Source organism: Oryza sativa, chromosome 5, assembly GCF_034140825.1.
Source record: "Oryza sativa Japonica Group chromosome 5, ASM3414082v1".
Lineage (NCBI taxonomy): Eukaryota > Viridiplantae > Streptophyta > Magnoliopsida > Poales > Poaceae > Oryza > Oryza sativa.
In genome coordinates, this window is record NC_089039.1 from 19,510,607 (window position 1) to 19,533,738 (window position 23,132).

Consider the following 23,132-nt stretch of genomic DNA (forward strand, 5'->3'; position numbering starts at 1 on the left):
GGGCGGCAAGGGACCTAAATGCAAATTTTCCAGCACAACTTGTTAGCTCTGTGATTTTACAATTTAAAATTATATTATATAAAGTCATATGAAATAAAACTTTATATCAAAATTGTAGAGCTCAAGGAGATCTACAACTTTTTCATTTAAGATGTTTTAGATATCCAAATATTCGTTACAAAATATAAAACACATTTTAAAAAATCTTAGATCTATATTTCAAACGACATTGGATGGAGATAAATTTTATATAAAAGTTGTAGATCTTGATGAGATCTATAACTTTGTAGTTTATCACTTTTCCATTTAAAATTATCTAGAGTATCGAATAAGCATTATTAGTTTTTAAGCAATTAAAACCGGTGGAAAGGGTTTGAACACAAATAAAAATTTTGCATTTAGGTCTCTTGCCACCCTCTGGAAGGGCGATTTTTTAAAATCGCCCTCCCAAATAGCGGCAGGCAATTAGATTTGTAAATTTTTGAAAAAAATATTTTTGTAAATATTTTAATAAGAAAATGTATAAATAAAAAAAATTTTGGTTGGATTGAATGGCCTCAGCAGTGAAAAGTGGACTTGTTCCACCCTGCAATCGCAAGCGCCGAGTGGGCCCAAATTATACTGAATCGGTTGGACTGAACGCCTCAGCAGTGGGGGAATTTAACTATTTACCACTTTTATATTTGTCAATTATCCAAATATACCTTTTAGGTTCACACTTAATAATTTGTCACTGGAGAGAGGTGATTTCTTTAACTATTTGCCACTTTTAACTACATGGCGAGCCATCGTGGCATGTCCGCATGAAAAACGACATGGCATGCCAGCAGTGAGGTCACCCGTTGCGACACAGGTCGCGCCAGCGCTGACTTGTCCACCCACCCATTTCGAAGGGCGCAAACCCCCCAAACCTCCGGATTCCGGAACTTGTCCACCACACCACCTCGTTGCTCGCATCTCTTCCTGATCCCCCCCGTTGGATTCGATTCGGGGCGTAAAATTTCCTGCTCTGCAATCCGTCGCAATCAAGCGGCCGCTTTCCGAGGCCCCGGGCTCCCTTCCCTTCGCATTTATCCTCGCTGAGACTCGAGAAACACCGCGACCAGGAGAAATTTCAGCAGGAGCAGGCGATGGCGAGCCCGCAGTGCTGCGCGAACCCACCGACGCTGAACCCGGCCGGCGGGGAGGGGAAGGTGGTGGAGAGCTTCGGCGGGATCAAGGCGTACGTCGCCGGCGCCGCGGAGTCCAAGGCCGCCGTCGTCCTCATCTCCGATGTCTTCGGTGAGTGATCCCCTCCTCCTCCCATATTTTGTTCTTCTTCTTTATCTCTTTGTTTCGTTACTGTTCCGTTCTCGTTAAAGTTAGGTCTTCTTCTCTTTCAGGGTTTGAAGCGCCGAACCTGAGGTACAGATCTTTGTGTTATCTGATAGTACTAGTTTTTCGATTCCACCTGTACAGGATATGCCACTGTTCTGATATATTTTGGGGGAAATGGATTATCGATTCCCACCTATACAGGATATGCCACTGTTCCTATATAGTTTGGGAAATGAATTATTCATTATTGGGTTGTTAGAAACTTCGAAGGTCTTCCGGGCACTTTGGGGCTGACTGATGCCCATACCGTGTGCTGGGATTTTTCACATGGTTAATAAGTTTTTTTTTCAGGGGAGGTTGGGGGGGGGGGGTGTGGAATTTAACCACAATTTTGATGATGACATATGTGCACTCTTTGAGGTGTTTCAGCCTGCAGTAGTAACTTGTAAGCATTGTCTGATGCTATGACCTATACTATGGAACCTGATGTAATTGCTTATCTCAGAAAGGAAGATATACAGCCGACAGAGTTTGCTGCGCTGGGATTTTGATATGATTTTAAAATTTGAGTAAATTTCACAAAACTACAGATATATTGGCTAAATCATTGCAAAACTACATATTTAAGATATTGTATCACAAAATTACAGATTTAACACCAAAATTATCACAAAACTACATGTTTAAGGCTAAGTATCACAAAACTACAGGTTTAACATCAATTTAATTACAGAATTTGGATATTTATTAGTGCTAAGGATTTAAACCCCAACATCTTTAGTTTTTTGATAATTTTATTATTAAATCTATAGTTTTACGATATTTAGCCTTAAAACTTGTAGTTGTGGTAAATTTTTCGTTAAATCTATAGTTTTGTGATACATCACCTTAAATCTATAGTTTTGTGAAATTTACTCTTAAAATTTTGAAAAGTTTAAGTTCAATTTTCATGATGGCATGTGCCTCTTTGAAGTACTCTAGTTGTCTTAAGCGCTAATTGTCTGCTACCTACTGTGGAAGTTGATGAGTAATCACTTATCTCTTGAAGGAAGATAGCCGACAAAGTTGCCTCGTCTGGATACTTTGTTGTGGTGCCAGATTTCTTACATGGGGATCCTTTAGTACCTGAAAGTACTGAGAAACCGTTTCAAATGTGGATAAAAGAACATGGCCCGGTTTGTTATTCTCCCCTGAAATTACATTCCACTTCTCACTGTTTTTTTTGGTATTTTGGAAAATTATTCAGGTTCCCCTGTTTCATTTTTTTCTTGATGCTATATGTTCTCAAATAGTTTTTATTGCCTCATGTGGATGCCAGAAATTTCATACTAGCGCATACTGTAGTTTCTTTAAATGTAATGTTCGGTGTATATAAAAGTACCACTGTACCAGTTCATTTTGTAGGTGTATACAGGATCTTTCGTTCGATTATAACCATCATGAGCCTATAAATGCCTTAGCTATACATCTTTCTGGCTTCTAAACACCTATTATATTATTAAGAGGGAAAAAATGAGCCATCATATTTGCTCTAGTAGCCTAGAAATTACCACGTTAATTGGAGAAAAAGAGAAAGATATTCGGCGTTTGATCATGATGGCAAATTATAATGGTGTAGATTGATCGATATAGTTATATACAAAGTACAGTAATAGTTATGGAAACAGAAGCAAGAATGCAAGATTTGTATACTAAATCTAATTCTACTTATTAAGTTATTTCCATACAAAACTTCATAAGGAAATGTGCTAGTAGTTTGTATTTTTATCTTCCCTTGTTTGCAAAAGCTTGATTAGACATACCTTACCGACTATATTTCCTTTGTAACTAAGGGATGCAAGGTGGATGGTTCATGGGTGCCCATTGACCCATGCTTGTGCCTTGTCCCCTCCATTTAGTTGTATACACTATATGAACTAGCAAATGACTAAAGAGCGCACTTTTAGTTAGATGGAATAAGTCAATGTTTACCCATGAGTGGGTAAACTTTTATCCCTACCTTTGTTTGTTCATCTTTCAGTATTTCACCGTCTATTGAAAATATCATCCAATAACATGCTTTTCCTTTTTACAGGACAAAGCATTTGAAGAGGCGAAACCAATTATTGCCGCTCTGAAGGAGAAAGGAGTGTCTAGTATTGGGGCTGTAGGTTATTGCTGGGGTGGTAAGTGCTTTCTTTTGTCTATTGTGTTTTTGTAATTCTGATGTAGAATTTGAAGGTTTAGCCTGCTAACTGTGAGTGTCATGTCACTTCTTTCATGGATCAGCAAAGGTGGTGGTAGAGTTAGTGAAAGCTCATGAGATCCAGGCTGCTGTGATGTGTCACCCCTCTTTTGTGACTGTTGATGATATGAAAGGTCTAGGTCCCTTTTGAATTTTGTAGATGCACAGTGTTCTCTTGTAGATGGTTTGATACTTACTCTATGTCTATGGCATGGACTACCTAATTTCAGAGGTCAAATGCCCAATTGCTATACTTGGAGCTGAAATTGATCGTATGTCCCCACCAGAAGTGGTGAAGCAGTTCGAGCAGGTTCTTTCTTCAAAGTCAGGGGTAAGTTCTCAATCATGAAAGTTGATCATCGGGACAAACATTTATGGGTTTTAGGTTTTCCAGATATAACTTATTCTAAAGTAAGTTCTCAAGATTTACCATAGTGCCAAACTGTCACATTATAGTACATATTCTGATTCTGATTTTGATGTCCTACCAAATCATGCCTTTGGTTTTTCCTTTTTCCAAAGATCCAGCAATTGTGGTGTTTGTATTAGAAGAATAGCAAGTCTTTCCAACAAGTATGCCTTAGCTTTTGATATTGGAAATACTCGGCCTCCTTTTGTGATTAAAAGCCATGTAGGAGTGATGCAATGAAATCAATCCACGTAGGAGTGATGCAATGAAATCAATCTTTCACCTTTCTTGTCCCCGTTGTTTCTATAATACGGCGGTGTTGTCCAGCTGAAGATTTTTGTTCTTAACCAGTGAAACATAGACATACATTCACTGAAGCCGGTGAAAATCACTACTATACGAAATAGGCAGGACAAGTTAAGGAGAAGAATTGTAAAATTTAGTGGTTTATAGAGAAATTGGAGAAACACATTAGCGAGAGTAGATTGCTGAAACACATTAGCGAGAGGAGATTGCTTTAAAGCTCCTATGGTGGTTTTTCATTCTGACAATGAACTTTGTTGCGCACGCAGATTGGCCACTTTGTCAAGATCTTCCCTGGGGTTGAACATGGATGGACTGTGAGATACAAGAATGATGATGCAGCTGCTGTCAAGAGCGCCGAGGAAGCCCTGGCGGACATGATTGACTGGTTTAATAAGAACCTGAAGTGAATTTGACATATCCGCTGTCCACGATCGGTTTGTGTATTGCTCATGTTTCATCGCAAGCATCCTGAATTTACGGTTGAGTAGCCTTCCCATTATGTTTGTGCTAGTAGTGTATATGCTTTGCTTGTGTTAGGAATTTGCTTTGTGTCAACCTGAACTTCCACTTCTGTAATAAAAATGGATGGGCGAGCATCTTCTCGGTTTGGTGGTCACGACTGACGAGAACATATCATTTTGTTACATCGAACTTTTGAAACTTTGCACATAACCTGGTCATCTGGCTTTTCTAGCACCATCGATTTGCTCCAAGTAATTAGCGGGTTATTATGATCACTGCTAAATCTATCTATCTATCTATCTATCTATCTATCTATTATATTAGATAATAATATTAAGATAGCTTTAAAAGGAGGCATCACGTTCGCTGTGGAGTTAGAAATTCTCACATTAATCGGAGAAAAAGAAAATAATAGTCCATTTAGAAATACAATTTAAAAATAGCTGAAATTCGAAAAAAATAAGCAATATTGAAATAAGAGTCCATATAAGAACTTAATACGAGATTAATCAAAATTCGGAATAAAAATAAAATAAAATCTGAAATTAGAAAAGAAAAGAAAGAGTCCAAGTGGAAATACAATTTAAAAATAACTGAAATTCGGAATTGAAATTAAAACAAGGAATATTGAACCCAATACGAGATTAATTAAAATTTAGAATAAAAATAAAATAAAATCCAAAATTAGAAAAAAAAGAATAGTTTACGTAGGAATAAAATTAAAAAATAAATAAAATTCGAAAGTAAAAATAAGAAATATTGAAAGAAAAGTCCATGTAAGAAACCTATACGAAATCAATTAAAATTCGAAATAAAAACCTAATAAAATCCAAAATTAGAAAAGAAAAAGAGAGTTAGTGCAATTTTGAAACAATTGAAATTATAAATAAAAAAATACGAAATATTACAAGAATAGTCTATATAGAAAACAATATGAGATTAATTAAAATTTAAAATAAAAATAAAATAAATTCAGAAAATAGAAAAAGAAAAATAAGAGCTCAACTAGAATAAAATTTATAAATAAATAAAATTTTTAATAGAAAAAATAAAAACTATTAAAATAAGAGATAAACTATAACACATGACACTAATTAAAGTTCGAAATAATAAATAAAATAAATTTCAAAAATAGAAAAATAATTATAAGAATTCAAGTAGGAACATAATTTATGAATAAAAATTATCGGAATAAATTTTTTTTCTAGAACACAATGATGACAAATGACAATAAAGAGGGGAGAAACAATAGGCTTGTAAAGGAGTAGAGTGCTGGCGGTTGATGGGATATCTATAAACTATAAACAAAACGCCAAATAGAATCCTAATGATAATTAAGAGGAGTGATGATGGGCATGCCATTAAGCAGCATGGTCATGACGGTCGGTGAGACTTATGGAGAGTAAAAGTAAACCCCAATGATTATCATGTTCGATTTTTATAATCTCAATGACAATAAGGAGGGGAGGCAGTAGGCGGGCTGTAGAGAAGTATAGTGGCGAAGCCACTAACGATTTGGCGAGACTTATAGAAAGTAAAAAAAGAATACAAACAATAATTATGTTCAATTTTTAAAATCCCAATAATAAATAAAGAGAGGTGGCAGCGGACGGGTTGTATAGTAGTAAATTGGCAATGTTTGACGATACTTCTAAAAAATATGAAAAGAAAACCCAATAATGAACTCTAAAAACTATAAGGGCTAATATTTAAAGTTATAGAGAAGATGAATAGAAATAGTGGTAGATCGGGTAAGCAAATAAAAAGGTGCCAAAGGAGTAAGGGGTAGCTAATGGCATGGTTTTTAAAAACTATAAAATTATTAGAATCATGGGAATAATAATTTTAAATAAAATCATGTGTGAAAAATAGATAATTTTAAATTGACGCTAGCTGTGCAATTGCGCTGGCCGCCCAACAAGTTCTTCTGAAAAGATCGTCATGGATCCATTGGCTCCAAGTCCCAGCGGCACTGCAGTTCGCGCGTACAGCAACCCATCAAACGAGCGAGGAAAGCTCAGCATCAAAGCGGCGTCACCGGTGAGGTCACGCGCCACCGGCGAATAAACAATAGCCGGCCGGCACGACGTCGATTTCTGAACCCTCTCTTTCGCAGAAATCCTGGGCGCCTCTCTGTCAGTTTCTCCACTACACTGTGCGCGTCTCTGCTTCAGTGGGGGTGGTCTTTGTGAAGCGGACTTGAAGGATCGGAGGTGTTCCATGGCAAGCTCGCAGTGCTGGGAGAACCCGCCGGCGCTGGACCCGGCCGGCGGAGGGGGCGAGGTCGTCGGCGACTTCGGCGGGCAGAAGGCGTACGTCGCTGGCTCGGCCGGCTCCAAGGCCGCCGTCGTCCTCATCTCCGACGCCTTTGGTAAATTCCGATTCATCACGAGTTAAATTGAACATGCAAGGATCGACTAGGGATGTTGACTGCTGAAATACCATTTCCCTCTTTGCAGGCTTTGAAGCCCCAAACCTGAGGTAAGCTATGGAACCTACTTTGAACTTGCAGTTGCTTGCTGGTATTTCTAGTACGCGTAATGGATAGTGTAGAAGGCATTTCTAAGTGGACAAAACTGCATTTACATCAGTTAATCTGAATTTCCTCTTCCAAAACCTTGTTTCAGGATAAGGGGATCATAATTACACAAGAATAGTGGATCTTCCTTTTGAAGTTTTCAATTCAGATTTGTCTACTACTTCCTCCGTTTCACAATGTAAGTCATTCTAGCATTTCCCACGTTCATATTGATGCTATATATCTAGATTCATTAGCATCAATATGAATGTGGGAAATGCTAGAATGACTTACATTGTGAAACGGAGGGAGTATTACATACGTTCCTATTTTTTCAACTCATACTTGTTGAATTTGTGCATTTGTTGAATATATACTTAGCAAAATAATACGGTATAATGTTGAATCTCATGATGTTAGCATAATCAGATTGGTATTGGAACTAGATTTTGCTTTTATGCTCTATTTGAAGTGCATCTGTTTGTTTCCTTAGCAAAAATAACACAGTATAATGTTGAATCTCATGATGAAGGTTGGATTAGTCGAGCTCTATGTAGCAAAATCAGATGGGTACTGAACTACGATTTTGCTTGTGTGCTCTATTTGAAGTGCATCTGCTTGTTTCTAGCAATACCCATCATTTATAAACTGACACGAATTTAAATATTTCGATATTTCGTGAAGGAAGATAGCAGACAAGGTTGCTTTGTTTGGTTACTTCGTTGTGGTGCCAGATTTCCTTCATGGGGACCCATACCAGCCAGACAATCCCAACAATCCTGGAATTTGGTTACAGTCACATAATCCGGTTCGTTATCTCCTCAACTTTTACCTATCCTTGAGGTTTCATGCCTATCCTTAAGGTTTCAGGACAGTTTGTTTCTATTTTCTTCTTGAAAATATTTGTGTGGAAATGCTACCATTGTCTGTGGCACGATCGCACAATGCTCCTAGCCAAGCTTGTTTCAAGCAGTAAATAATTCATTCAACCCTGTCAGAATCACATACGGAGTGTAAACCTTCTGGGCATGCCTCAAGAATGTCGTCAGTTTGAATGAACATTTTGCTGATAACTGCACTAGATGAGATGACTCTGAACTTTCAGTTCTTCTGCATTTATACTTTTTGTAAATGTTCTGATCATTCAGGCACTCATAGAGCTGGTTGTTGCCTTTTCTTTTCCTTGCTATAGCCTTCCAAGGTTATAGACCTGTAAATTTTTTTCTGCTCTATCAACACGAAATGTCATACTATCTTGTGCATGTTGTTTAAAAAAATAGTGTGTTAAAGATTCTTCTTTAATTTAACCATTGACTAGTCAGATAGCATATGATATCTGGTTTGGTCTTTTCAAGCAAAGTATTCTGTAAATTTAGGACCTATATTGGCTCTCAACACCCTGAAAACTTTTTTTTATCTATGTTGAAAAGTATTATCAAGCAGAAAAAAATATTTCTTTTAATCTTTTAGATAATGGAAGATAAATTTTATTTTAATAGAAAGAGGCATTTGAAGAGGCAAAACCAGTTATTGCCGCTCTAAAGGAGAAGGGAGCATCTTTCATCGGGGCTGCAGGTTATTGTTGGGGTGGTAAGTTCCATGTGTTTTACTTTTGAACTACAATTTGAAGATTGTCTTTTTTAGTAGTAATTCTTGTTTTTTGTTCTCAAAAAATTTCCCCTTAACATACATAAATATCACCACTTTTCATATTTTCAGCAAAGGTAGTGGTGGAGTTAGGCAAAGTCCATGAAATCCAGGCTGCTGTATTGCTACACCCTTCTTTACTTGCTGTCGATGACATCAAAGGTTAAATTTGTATTGCTCGAGTTTCCACGTCCTAAATTTCATCTATTACAAGGGCTTCAAGCACTTAACCTCTGATATATTAACTAATGCTCAGAAGTCAAATGCCCAATTTCTATACTTGGTGCTGAAATTGACAAGACGTCTCCACCAGAGCTGTTAAAGCAGTTTGAGCAGATCCTTTCTCCTAACCCCGAGGTAAGTTGTCAACCTTTGGGTTGATCTTAAGCTAGAAAATTTACAGAAAGTAAGGAATGCTCAGATTCAGTTAATAGTTCACTACTGATCTAAATTTGCATATATGAAATCCTTGATGCCAAATTATGTGTCTCGACTGTTTGTTATGTGTTTTGATTATTTAACAACAATCAAGGTGGACTGCCTTATAAATCACATGATTATTAGTATTTCTATAATGGCAAATGTAATTTTATGATATAGGACACCCATATGAGGCACCATGGTGCCCGGGCACTGTAGTTTGTGAATTTTTTCTCTGGAAGCTTCACCCCTTCAGTATTGCTATCGTTATTTACATATACATGAGTAGATGGGCCTCTAGCTGATGGGCCAGCACACAAACACACACACACACACACTATTCTATTTACAGCCCAACACTCCCCCTCAAGATGGGTGATAGATATCTATCATACCCATCTTGTCACACGAACGATTACACTCTTTAACACCTAAACCCTTTGTTAAACAATCAGCAACTTGTCCACTAGACGTTACAAATTCTAATTCCAAAACTCCCTCATCCAGTTTTTCCTTGATAAAGAAACGATCCAACTCCACATGCTTTGTTCGATCATGCTGAACTGGGTTGTTAGCAATGTTGATTGCTGACTTGTTGTCACACCACAATTTCATGGGAGTATCCACCGACAACTTTAACTCAGAAAGAAGATTCCTTAGCCATAACAACTCACTCAAACTCACTGACATTGCCCGATATTCTGCCTCAGCAGTTGAGCGAGACACCACCGGTTGCTTCTTGCTCCTCCAAGATACTAAATTGCCACCAACAAACACACAATAGCCTGAAGTTGATCTTCTATCATCAGGACAACTTGCCCAATCTGCATCACAATAGCCTTCAACCTCCAAGTGTCCATTTTTCTTAAACCATAGGCCTTTACCTGGGCTTCCCTTCAAATATCTCAAGATCCTATAGACCGCATCCATATGACCACTCCTTGGATCATGCATATATCGACTCACCATACTGACAGCATAAGTTATGTCAGGTCGTGTATGACACAAATATATCAGTCTTCCCACCAATCTTTGGTATCTTTCCTTATTCACTGGATTTCCAGACTCTGCACATAATTTATGATTTTGATCAATTGGTGTAGAGGCTGGGCGACATCCAAGCATACCTGTGTCACTGAGCAAATCCAATGCATATTTCCGTTGTGACAGAACTATCCCTCTAGGAGATCTTGCAATTTCAATACCCAGAAAATATTTCAACTGGCCTAGGTCCTTAACTTCAAATTCTTTGCTTAGATTCTGTTTCAACCTAGTTATCTCCAAGCAATCATTCCCAGTGATAATCATATCATCAACATAGACAGCAAGGATGGTTATATGATCTCCACTATGATGATAAAAAACTGTATGATCTCCATTACATTGCTTATAGTCCATAGCACACATTGCACGCCTAAACCGATCAAATCATGCTCTTGGTGATTGTTTAAGACCATACAAAGATTTCTTCAATCTCAGCACCTTTCCTTCAGTTTGTGAAGTAGCAAATCCCGGTGGGATATCCATATACACCTCTTCTTGAAGATCTCCATGTAAAAATGCATTCTTGACATCTAGCTGATGCAATGGCCAATCAAAATTAGCTGCACAAGATATGAGAGTTCTTACCGTGCTCATCTTTGCTACTGGTGCAAAAGTTTCATCATAATCAATTCCATATGTTTGACTATATCCCTTAGCCACCAGCCTTGCTTTGTATCTTTCCACCTTTCCATTAGGATTTTGCTTTACTGTATAAACCCACTTACAGTTGACAACTTTCTTTCCTTCAGGAAATGGTACAAGATCCCATGTTTTGTTCTTTTCAAGAGCCTCTAGTTCATCTAACATAGCTTGATGCCACCTTGGATCTTGCTTTGCTTCTCTCCAATCCTTTGGGATTTCCATTGAATCTAGTGATGCTACAAAGGCTTTATATGTGGATGACAAGGAGTCATAGGAAACAAAGTTGGATATATTATTTTCTTCATCACCCTCATCTTGATCTTCAAAACCATACCTTAGTGGAGGTTTACCTGCATTGCTTCTCACACTCTTTCTGACAGCAATTGGTAAGTCAGATTCTTCTCTAACTTCCTCTTCTTCTCCCCCTGACTCCAAAGACCCTTGCTCATGATTTACATCTTTCTCTACCTGATTATCCTCTTCAACTTGTTGGATTACTGGACACCTTGTTCTCCTTGTGTATACTTGAAGATTTTCCTCTTCATGTGGCTTCCTCCATTCTTGCTCTTGTGCAACAGGACCACCCATAGGACATGGAATTGAACCAACCACAAACTTTTCCTTCTTTGATTGTTCATCTCCCTTTGGACCCAATATTTCACCTTCCATCTGTTGACCATCATGACCACTAGTTGAATTATCAAGATCAACGAATAAAGAACTTAAATCTGTCTTCTCACCGTAGAATGGGACAGATTCTCTAAAAGTAACATCCATACTAACAAAGGTTCGTCGTTCTGATGGACTCCAACACTTATACCCCTTCTGGCCAGATGGATAGCCTATAAAGATGCATTTGACAGCCCGAGGATCAAGTTTTCCAACGGAAGGTCTATGATCTCTAACAAAACAAGTGCAACCAAACACTTTTGGTGGAACAACAAATTCATTCTTTCCAAATATCATCTCACATGGTGTCTGCATTCCAAGTATCCTTGATGGCGTGCGGTTGATAAGATAAGTTGCTGTCATTACTGCCTCACTCCATAAGAATTTAGGTACATTCATAGCATACATCAATGAGCGAGCTGTCTCCAAAAGATGACGGTTTTTTCTCTCAGCCACCCCATTTTGTGGAGGAGTATCAGGACAAGAAGTTTGATGCAATATTCCTTCTGATGAAAGAAAGCTACTAAATTCATTGTTTATATACTCCCCGCCATTATCAGTTCTAATAAACTGAACTCGAGCATTAAAATGATTTTTAATGTATGCATAGAAATTCTGGAAGCATTTAAACACCTCATCCTTATGCCTCATAAGATATAACCATGTCATACGAGAGTAGCAATCAATAAAGGTAACAAAATACTTCATTCCACTCATAGAGACCATAGGTGAAGTCCAAACATCTGAGTGAATTAGCATAAATGGTAACATACTTCGGAGTCCTCTACTCACATATGATGTTCTTGTATGTTTTCCATACTCACATGCATCACATACTAACTTATGTTTATCCACTCTACTTAGTTCTGCTGGAAACATCTTACTCATAGTTTCAAAAGATATATGCCCCAATCGACAATGCAAAAGTAATACCTTAGCCTCTTCTTTACTTGTAGAAGCCATCAATGCAAGACATACATCTTCACTTGTCTCCTTTCGATCCAAATACCAAAGTCCATCACGCCTGACGCCAGTCCCAAGTTTCTTCCCTATTTGCCTCTCATGAATTAAACAATTCTCACGATCAAGGGATACCCGACAATCCATATGATCAACAAGAGAACTTATTGAAATCAAATTCACTGGAAAAGAAGGGACATATAACACTGATGATAAAGTGATTGAAGGAGTACATTGTACTGTTCCCTCTCCCTTAACTGGGCATGATGTTCCATCAGCAGTTTCAATTGTTTCTTTTCGTGTAAATGGGTATGGTTTATATGATGCAAATTCTCCACACATACCCGTGACATGTCTGGATGCACCCGAGTCAAGTATCCAATTTGAATGAGAACTATTGATTGACATAAATGCTTGGTTTGAGTTACCTGAGATAGAATGAACAAGGTTGGCAACATCAACATTTGTAGGTCCAGAACAACCCTCTTCAAGAGTGACCACATTAGCTCTGTGATCACCTCTATACTCATAGCCTCTACCTCTGTTAGCTCTACCTGCATAACCTCTTCCACCTCTTGCTCCACCTCTATCACCACTTCTTCCTCTTCCATAACTAGGCTTGCGAGGAGCACGACAATCACGCATGAGATGCCCCATTTTAATCAAGCAGCACTCAACTAACTGCTGTAACAAAGCAAACTCTCCTTGTCTACACTCCACCAGCAGCACTAACAACAAGCCAACAATTCCTCTACCCTGTATTTTCTTCCCAGTAAATCAGTAGTAGCAGCAAGAACAATCTCGATTACCTCAATTTTGAAGAAGAACAACAGTAACAACAGTCACTAGTGCTTCTTCCCTCAACCACAAGCCACAGTACAGAGTCCACCACCAGCCAACAAGCAGAAGCACGGCTGGGAACCAACTCAACAAGCAGAAGCACGGCCGGGGAACCCACTTGTAGCTGCTGCCCCTCCAGACCTCCCTGCTCAGCTCACGCACCTGCTGTGTGTTGCCGTCACCGCCGCTCGCTGCAGCAGCCGCGAGCGTCCTGACCTGCTGCGCCTCCAGTCCACTCCTACTTGTCCCTGCTCACCGTCCTACACCACCACCAAGAACTCCAACCTCAGCGCTTGCTCCCTCAGCTAGGGTTCGTCGCCGCCGGCCGCCAGGAGCACGGCTCTGATACCATGTAGTTTGTGAATTTTTTCTCTGGAAGCTTCACCCCTTCAGTATTGCTATCGTTATTTACATATACATGAGTAGATGGGCCTCTAGCTGATGGGCCAGCACACAAACACACACACACATTATTCTATTTACAGCCCAACAGGCACCAAGGTATGAAATACACAAATTCACTCCAAAATTTTAAAATATATGCAAACATAATATGTGTGCAAATCGACCAGGTCTTTTTCCTGCTTTTCAAATGTATTTCTAACTTAAGCCCTGCATGTTTGGATATCCACGTGAGCACTTCAGTTCAGATTAAAAATCTCGGAGAGCTTTGAGGTCTTCCATTTTCTCTACAGATTGCTCACTTCGTCAAGATTTTCCCCGGCGTAGAGCATGGATGGGCTGTGAGATACAATCACGATGATGCAGCTGCCGTCAAGAGCGCTGAGGAAGCCCTGGAAGACATGATGGATTGGTTCAAGAAATACCTGAAGTAAAATCTGAATTAGCAGCTCTCCATGTACCAAGATATTGCTAAGTGCTAGCTAATGCACGAACAGCTGATCTTGATATGCCATTTTGGGCCTGAACTTCGTTTATGCCATTGTGTTGTAATGGCGTGTGTGCTTCCGTTCCATGTGCCTCATGATACTTACTTTTAGTACTATTTCTGAACATGTGTGTGAGGTTGATCCAATCCTGCACCAACAAACCTGAAATTTTTGCTGTGCATTGGAGTTGATTTTCCAGCAATGAAATTTGCAAATGCCAGGAAGGTTTAGAGAAAATTCACTTACTATCACATTTGATCATGCAAAAACTATACCAAATTACAAGAAGCAAAAACAAAAAAGGATAACTGTCTTAGATTTTTGGTCTTCAGGCTATTGATGGGTGGCTACTGGCTAGTTAGTTCTGCATAGTCATACAGAAATCTGAAGGTCTGCCTTCCTTCCATGACTTGTTTACAGCTGATCTGACGATGTCAACGGTCAACTTTGTCTTGCTTCTCCACAGAAGGAATTGGATTGTTTGTTTTGTTGATCTAATCTTTTCTTTTTATAAAGCTAATGCCCACTAAATATTTAAAACTCAACATGCAAGTATAGTATTTATTAACACTCGTAAACCTACACAAACATGACACATCAATCTATTAAGCACACAAAACTCAACATGTAAACATATAGTAATTATATCTACAATTTATTTCATCCTAAAACTAAACATACACATGCTAAATCATCATTCTCAAATCATTTTCATAATATTTCAGTTCAAATCATTTCATCATTTCTCTAATATCTAACATATATCCTGCAGAAAAGTACGGGACATTATCAGTTAACAATATTACCTACTCCAATCCACATGGAATAGGTCCAATCCACGTGTACATCCAAACAAAAAAAAGTATGGTGGTGTAGTATCTATCAAGGGATTAGTCAAAGGAGTCGGTGAGTGATGTGATCGTGGTACTCGACTACGCTTCTTTCCTTTTTATTTTTGCAGAAGAGTTTCATGAGTGCGTAGAAACATTGCACATTGCATTAATTCTGCGGGGTTATTCAGATTGTAGCTAAAATAAATGTTATCAAATTTTAGTAGGATTTGTTATGTATTGACCAAAGTTTAGAAAAAAAAAACTAAATGTATGCACCTTTTTGATAATTTTATTAAAAAAGATATGGTTTAAAATGATATCAATCTGAATAGCCTTGTATCTAATCAAAATTATTGCTCTCATTTTGGGAATGGAGTTGGCTGCACTGAAAATTGTGTGCTTGAAGATTAGTCTAATCATACAGCAGTATGCCGTCGATTACATAAATAAATACTCCTTCCAACTCAAAACATATGACAACTATTTTGTTCAATGTTTTGTAATATAATATAAGACGTATATACATGTATACAATTTAGTAGCACATATATTTCTCTAGATTCGTTTTTATAAAAATCCCCCACCCTCAAGATATCCAATCCTAGGGAGTATGGATGGTATTTTTTATGGTTATCCAAACGAATAGGCGATAATTATATTTACATTAGTGGTAGTTGCACCTTATATTTTGGGATAGGAGTACATATTATGAAAATCTTTACTACTTACATGAAAAGCGTAACTCAACCGGTTAGATTTCTTGCGGTGAAACAAACCGCCCGGGTTCTAGGACTAGACTTGACCAGGTTCTATCGGAAACCCCCCCGATAAGATAATATTTGCCCCCTTTTTTTTTGAATTTGGCAATATTTATTTAAATTTGACCAAATTTTGTTTAGTAAAATCACATAATTCCGGACTGAAATAACCGAAATTTCATAAATTTCGGCCATATCGGTGACCCCGATACAAATGCATGAAACGATAGATTGAAGCATGAACTTGACACGTGTGCTTGTATTTACTGTTTATTATTCTTTTAATTGTAGGTGACGTATCCATCGATAGCAATACATCCGTTGTGACTTCGTCAATCTCAAGACACCTATGATGACTTTATCAATTTTAAGATATGCCGACTCAAAGAAAGTGATGGTAATGTTATCTTTTTCAATCTTCATTAGCACAAGCATATTCTTGTGTAAGAAAGGTACCAGTGGTAGACTACAGAAATAAGGTGCTCCAGTGTTAAACCAAACCATGCATGCCTAAACAATTGGATCCCTCAATTGCCTACTCAAGCTCTTCTACATATCATCACTATATCCCATTATCCATTTCTTTAGTACTTCTTTTTTTCATCTAGACTTTTTTAAAGAACAGGCAGATTTTATAACCCGGCTTTGAAAGAAAGCCCAAATAGAACAAGGTCTTTGAGGAAATAACCAAAGTATTTTGTTCATCTAGATGTGAAAGTATTTTCATCTTTTAAGAGGATATCTTATTGTTTTTATATACCTTTCAAATAGTCATTTTAAAAAGTTACATATTTATATGGTGATATATCATATATTGTTCTATTTTATCAATTTTTCCTATGATTTTTTTAGTAACATGTACGAAACGACGGGATGTTCTCAAAGGATGAAAAATCCACATTCCATCTAAGATTACTAACCTTCTCGAGTCCTTTGGCGTGTCCTCACAGCCTATTGACAAACACAAGAAAAAATGCATGCATATTTGATCAACAATGCACGGATTTGATTTGATGATGTTCATGCTTAGAAGATGGCATTGCCACGTCCCAAGGGCGCATCCGCGCATGCGACCTTCCAAGTCCCAACATAAAATGTTTCAATTTTCCTGCCTGCTGTCATGTCGAACGCAGCCTCCTAATTAAGAAATTGCAATCACTGTCTGTATGTAACATCATCTGAAAATTAGAATTTTTTTAGTTTATCATACAAAGATATTGGCATTGACTAAACATTATTAACTGAATTATATGACTCCATATGCAGCAAGTAGTGCATTCTTTTTTTTTTAACGTGACATAGCACGCACACACTCCATACGGATGATGGTATATTACAGGCATACTTACATACTTATGAGTACCTCTAAAACACACACACACTCACTTTATAAACGCACATACGCACACCATCTAATACCATATAATACGAAATAATAATATAATCACACACACTCATTTTATAAATAATTAAAAAACCCTATCCAGTTAAATTACGTTTACTTCACGTCAAGCGGTGCATTCTGAAAGCCTACACGTCGATCGATTGCCAAGTCAGTCGCATGACCGTGTTCTGAAAAAAAAAACCACTCACATGATCGCTACTTACACTCTCCTTCCATCTCCATATATCAAATTTGATTGATGATTAAATAAAATTAGTACCTAAGCAGCCACGGCACGTGATGCTGCATGTTCCGTGAACGTGTCAACTTTGTCCGAAGCTGAGCTCGATCGGATTGTTGCAACGAGCAACGACTTTCTCTCGATAAATTTGTGTATAAAAGCCACACTCTGCTCGTTATCCGGCAGACAAGACGAGAGAAGAATTAAGCATGTCGACGCCGAGAGCGGCGGCGAGCCTCGCCAAGAAGGCGGCGCTGGTGGCGCTGGCCGTCCTGGCCGCGGCGCTCGCGACGGCGGCGCGCGCCGAGCAGTGCGGCGCGCAGGCCGGCGGCGCCAGGTGCCCGAACTGCCTCTGCTGCAGCCGCTGGGGCTGGTGCGGCACCACCTCCGACTTCTGCGGCGACGGCTGCCAGAGCCAGTGCAGCGGCTGCGGCCCGACGCCGACGCCGACGCCGCCGAGCCCCTCCGACGGCGTGGGCTCCATCGTGCCCAGGGACCTGTTCGAGCGGCTCCTCCTCCACCGCAACGACGGGGCGTGCCCCGCGCGCGGGTTCTACACCTACGAGGCCTTCCTCGCCGCCGCCGCCGCGTTCCCGGCGTTCGGCGGCACCGGCAACACCGAGACGCGGAAGCGGGAGGTCGCCGCGTTCCTGGGCCAGACCTCCCACGAGACCACCGGCGGGTGGCCGACCGCGCCCGACGGCCCCTTCTCCTGGGGCTACTGCTTCAAGCAGGAGCAGAACCCGCCGTCCGACTACTGCCAGCCCTCGCCGGAGTGGCCGTGCGCCCCCGGCCGCAAGTACTACGGCCGCGGCCCCATCCAACTCTCCTTGTAAGCACGCAGTATACGGTCACTGTCCACCTTGAATCTTTTCTAAGCTTTCTTGGTTTCGCATGCTGGTTTTCTGACCATGCCGATCCCGCCGTCGTTGTCGTCGCCGGCGGCGGATGAATTGAGCAGCAACTTCAACTACGGGCCGGCGGGGAGGGCGATCGGGGTGGACCTGCTGAGCAACCCGGACCTGGTGGCGACGGACGCGACGGTGTCGTTCAAGACGGCGCTGTGGTTCTGGATGACGCCGCAGGGGAACAAGCCGTCGAGCCACGACGTGATCACGGGGCGGTGGGCGCCCTCGCCGGCCGACGCCGCGGCGGGGCGGGCGCCGGGGTACGGCGTGATCACCAACATCGTCAACGGCGGGCTGGAGTGCGGGCACGGCCCCGACGACCGCGTGGCGAACCGGATCGGCTTCTACCAGCGCTACTGTGGCGCGTTCGGCATCGGCACCGGCGGCAACCTCGACTGCTACAACCAGAGGCCGTTCAACAGCGGCTCGTCGGTTGGGTTGGCGGAGCAGTGACGACTGACGACGAGAAAAATAAAAAATAAAATGGAAACATTTGCACGGCCGCATCCGCATGTGCCGGTGAATTGAACGAGCTCCATCATGCATGATAGTTCAGTTCACGATGCTAATAATAAAGCTGGGCTATGAATAAATTAATCGTAGTATAGTAAATTGGTATAAATTGTAGGCGGTGGGATGTTTGGTTACAAGATCAACGGAACAATCGCGTGAAAGGAAACATAAAAACCCGGATACTGAGACAATTGCGAAAACTATTATAGAGAAGATTTAATCAACGTTGTAACGTTTAACAATAGAAATCACAATGTCAAGAAAATAATATGCTCCACATAAAAGAAGCGGAGTTTTAAAAAAGTGGCGACATATATATTATTAGTGAAAAATATGTTCATTTTTGGACCTTCCAACAGCCTCAATATTCGTGTTATATGAAGAAAAAAATTACTCGTAGTAGCAAGAGGCATCAAACCTGTGACCTCACTAAAATTTTTATATTTTGGTCCTTTTTGAAAACTTATTTTACAAATGAACCCCTGAAAAAACTTAAACCGGAAATGGTACTTTTTGGGGCGCCAGAGTGGCTGGCGCCGTCCTCCAATATGGCAGCGCCAGCCAATTTGGCGCCTTCCCCATGCCACCGTGGCACCAGGGCCTACGTGGGCTTGCTGACTCGGCAGAGCGGGGCGCCAGCCACACTGGCGCCGCCCCGCATAAGACGGCGCCAGCATGTCTGGCGCACCCCTCCTCTGTGGGCCCCACCAACTTTCTCCCCCCACTTCATTTTCGCCAAGTCTCTTCTGCCTCCGAGCAACGGCTGGCGCCCCCCAAGACGTAGTCCAAACCGACATATTATAACCAATGCATAACTTAAATTGTCCCAAAGCTACTACTCCACAAAAAATATTTAATCCACCTACAAATATCAACAAGTTTACTAGTGCATTACACATCGAAATATTACAAATACTCCGTCATACAATCCAACCTAGTTCTAATTAACTATAATCAATTTCTATAATGCAACCAAAATTTTCTCCCCTTTATATAATTAATAGTTAAAAATTTAACCTATAGGCTATAGCATCAAGTCCATCAAATTAAAATTACTTTCATGCCTCAACCCTAACTTTTCATCCATCCATCCAACCAAACCATCCAATAATTAACATTACCACATATATGGTTCAAAAAATCGTGACACCAATGAGTACATTGCAAACTTGTAGCACTACAACAAGCTAATCCCAAGAACAAATGCTAAAAATCACAAATTTGGGAAAAAAAAAGGGGTTCTAGGGTTACCCTCTGATCTACAAATTCAACCAATAAAAACGAAAAAAAAGAGGGGGGAATGGAGGAGTCTACCTTTCTCTTCGATTTCCACAAAAAAATCGCGCGAAAAACGGCTTCAAATTGAGTGGATTTGAGGTGGAGGGGTGAGGGGGAGAGAAAAGGGAGAAGAACTGCTGCTGCTGCTCGGGCTCAAGTCTGGCGAAAATGAGAGTGGGGAGGAGAAAGGTGGTGGGGCCCACGGGGTTTAAGGGCGCGGCCCACAGAGGAGGGGCGCGCCAGCATGGCTGGCGTCGTGGTGTGAGGGGCGGCGCCAGTGTGGTTGGCGCCCCGCTTTGCCCAGTCAGCACCGCCACGACAGCGCTAGTGCCACGGTGGCACGGACACGGCGCCAGTGTGACTGGCACCGCTATGTTGGGGGACGGCGCCAGCCACTCTAGCGCCCAAAAAGGACCATTTCCGATTTAAGTTTTTTCAGGAGTCTATTTATAAAATAAGTTTTAAAAAGGATCAAAATGTAAAAATTTCAGGGGCTCTACCATCCAAGCCAGCGCATATAACATTTGAGCAACCACCTCAGTTTTTAACTCACATCCAACTTACACATAACTTATATACAACTTACAGTAACTTACGTATACAATTACACTAGATTTATACTATAATTACATTTAACATAGTTTTTTTAAAAAATATATCGCCATATTTTTAGATAGACCGAGAAAGAAATGATAACATTGAGAACAAAAGGTGTCAGAGATGGACCAATATACTCCGTATGTGCTAGTGCTATACAAAATGTAAACGATAGCCACACCACTGGCTAACGTGCCATGTGCGAGTCCACAGATCCTGACGGGGCCCTCGGCGCTGTGTTGGACAAGCCGCTGGACGCAGGCCCAACACCTTATTTGGTGCCTTGGAGATGAACAGGCCGTGCTGGCCTTTGCTGGGTAGCCCTCTCTCTCCTTTACTGGGCTTAACACCCGAGAGAACCAACTTTTCTTCTTAGGAACAGATGATGAGCACTTAACCTAGGGCAAACTTCTTCCCGGATGTCCAACAATTTATTTACATGCATTGAAGAGAGATGTATGTTACATGGATGCCCCGTCCCCCGTGCCCGGTGATGTGGCTATAATCTCTTTTTTAAACATGTTATATTGTGCATGCCCTAATAAAAATGTTATATATTCATATAGTGACTAATTTTCACAACATGTAAGTTACTTCTTTTTTCAACCACTCAATCTATAGTGGGTGAAAAAAAGGGCTCGTTTAGCTGGCTTGTTTTTCCTTTTTGCGAGTAAACAACAAGAGAAGACTACTACTGTGATGCATTAATTAGATAATTGGAGTTGTAAATAAAGAGACTGTACAGGGGGAGAATATTACAATGTCAATCCATGATTGTCAAATTGGATGGTCTTGCACTTTTACCCTATGCAAAAGTAAACTCTTCCCTCAAAAGTAGCTTTAAATAGCTGAAAGAACATTGAATATTGTTGAAGATGAGGTCATTAATTTCTTCATTTCCGTATGTTTCGAAATCCAACAGCAATTACAATTCAATGAAAAATGGGTAGCCAAAATTGTGCTTTGCTGTTATCATCATATTCATAAATTCCTGATTTGTTAGTCAATGGATGCTAGTGAAAGACACGTCGAGTGACTGTACTCCGACTACGATATTTATAGGTATGGGGAAGTTGGAAACAAGGTATATGCGAGAATGTATCAAGAAGACAAAGAACACAAATTTATACTAGTTCGGGTCCTCATGGAGAGTAATAACCTGCTCTAGTTTATATGTATATATGAATAGGAATACCACACAAACTACAAAGAAGGAGCAGATGTCTAGTCTAATCTACCGACTAGACGCTATCCAAAATAGCCCGACGAGATCTATTCGATGATTAGGGTGTTGGCTTGCTCCGGTTTGTGTCTTGATGTTTAACTTGACACCCCTTCTAGGAAAGGGCCTTGTATTTATAGCTTGTAACTTGAAGAACTAGGGAAAAAATACGGTCTAAGAGACCTTATCTTTCCCGACTAAAACTCTGACACCTTCTATTCCGGGAATATATTATTTTTGGAGATAAGCCATATCTTATTAATTAAATGGCACCTACTCGTATATTACTGGGTATATGGTACGGTCATATTCCACGAACCCATGTATTGGAGGTGTGCCTTATCCTTGACTCTGACAAGACCACCATTGATTTGCGAAAGGACAGGTGACGAAAAGATGCATGCATCTTCTGGGAGAGAGGAATTGTAGAGCACATAGCTAAGTCCAGAGTTAACATTGATATTCTTCCTCCACAACATATCCCTTGTGTATAAACGATCCACCAGAAGAAGTCATGGAAAACTTTTAGCTTCATCATACACTTGCTCTTCCAGATGTAAGTGAGAGGTAAGTCCGGTTGGATATGAGCAAAAAAAGAGTGAATAAACTTATTTTGTTTCAAAGGTTGGACAATTCCATTTGTAACACCACTGATCATCTGAGTTGCCAAAGTTTTAGTTTGGAGACTAGGTCGTAGAATTTGCCATTCTTATACTGCTTGAGTGGATAGTGGTAGATAAAACAACTCATTAAGATTCTGATTATTATGAAAGCTGAAAACTGAAAGATCTTCATTTCTTGAATAAGGGAATAGAGTTTGAAAATGATCATCTAATGGGCTTCCATTTCAATTCCAATTGTCCTTCCAGAATGGAGCAGTATCTCCACTTTGAATTTTTATAACTATAATTGCTCTGAAGAGTATCGTTAACCCGGAAAATGTCTTTCTACCATAATGATCCTTTTTCTTTTCAAGCTTGTGCGTAGATCTGCATTGTGGTAGTATTTGTTCCAAATGAGCTACCCAAGATTGTTTCAAAATCTCTCCAA

The 23,132-nt window shown here is 40.1% G+C and overlaps 3 protein-coding genes across 4 annotated transcripts; all 3 read left to right on the top strand.

Moving 5' to 3' along the window:
* The first annotated feature begins 1,098 nt into the window (after nt 1–1,098).
* LOC4338716 (endo-1,3;1,4-beta-D-glucanase) lies at nt 1,099–4,872 on the top strand. Its single transcript, XM_015785320.3, has 7 exons — nt 1,099–1,281; nt 1,383–1,404; nt 2,366–2,492; nt 3,392–3,482; nt 3,586–3,675; nt 3,772–3,872; nt 4,523–4,872. The coding sequence occupies exons 1-7, from the start codon at nt 1,131–1,133 to the stop codon at nt 4,661–4,663; spliced, it is 723 nt and encodes a 240-aa protein (XP_015640806.1). The 5' UTR covers nt 1,099–1,130; the 3' UTR covers nt 4,664–4,872.
* Nucleotides 4,873–6,667: 1,795 nt separating this feature from the next.
* Nucleotides 6,668–14,529, top strand: LOC4338717 (endo-1,3;1,4-beta-D-glucanase). Of its 2 annotated transcripts, none has more exons than XM_015784605.3 (8): nt 6,668–6,758; nt 6,835–7,089; nt 7,178–7,199; nt 7,921–8,044; nt 8,736–8,826; nt 8,956–9,045; nt 9,140–9,240; nt 14,104–14,529. In XM_015784605.3, exons 2-8 carry the CDS (start codon nt 6,939–6,941, stop codon nt 14,185–14,187), a joined length of 663 nt encoding a protein of 220 aa, XP_015640091.1. In that variant the 5' UTR covers nt 6,668–6,758; nt 6,835–6,938; the 3' UTR covers nt 14,188–14,529. The 2 variants fall into 2 exon arrangements, with proteins under 2 accessions (XP_015640091.1, XP_015640088.1); XM_015784602.3 differs by having other exon boundaries at nt 14,154–14,529.
* A 3,219-nt stretch (nt 14,530–17,748) lies between these two features.
* Nucleotides 17,749–19,208, top strand: LOC4338718 (chitinase 2-like). Its single transcript, NM_001420487.1, has 2 exons — nt 17,749–18,396; nt 18,526–19,208. The coding sequence occupies exons 1-2, from the start codon at nt 17,774–17,776 to the stop codon at nt 18,923–18,925; spliced, it is 1,023 nt and encodes a 340-aa protein (NP_001407416.1). The 5' UTR covers nt 17,749–17,773; the 3' UTR covers nt 18,926–19,208.
* Nucleotides 19,209–23,132: the final 3,924 nt, after the last annotated feature.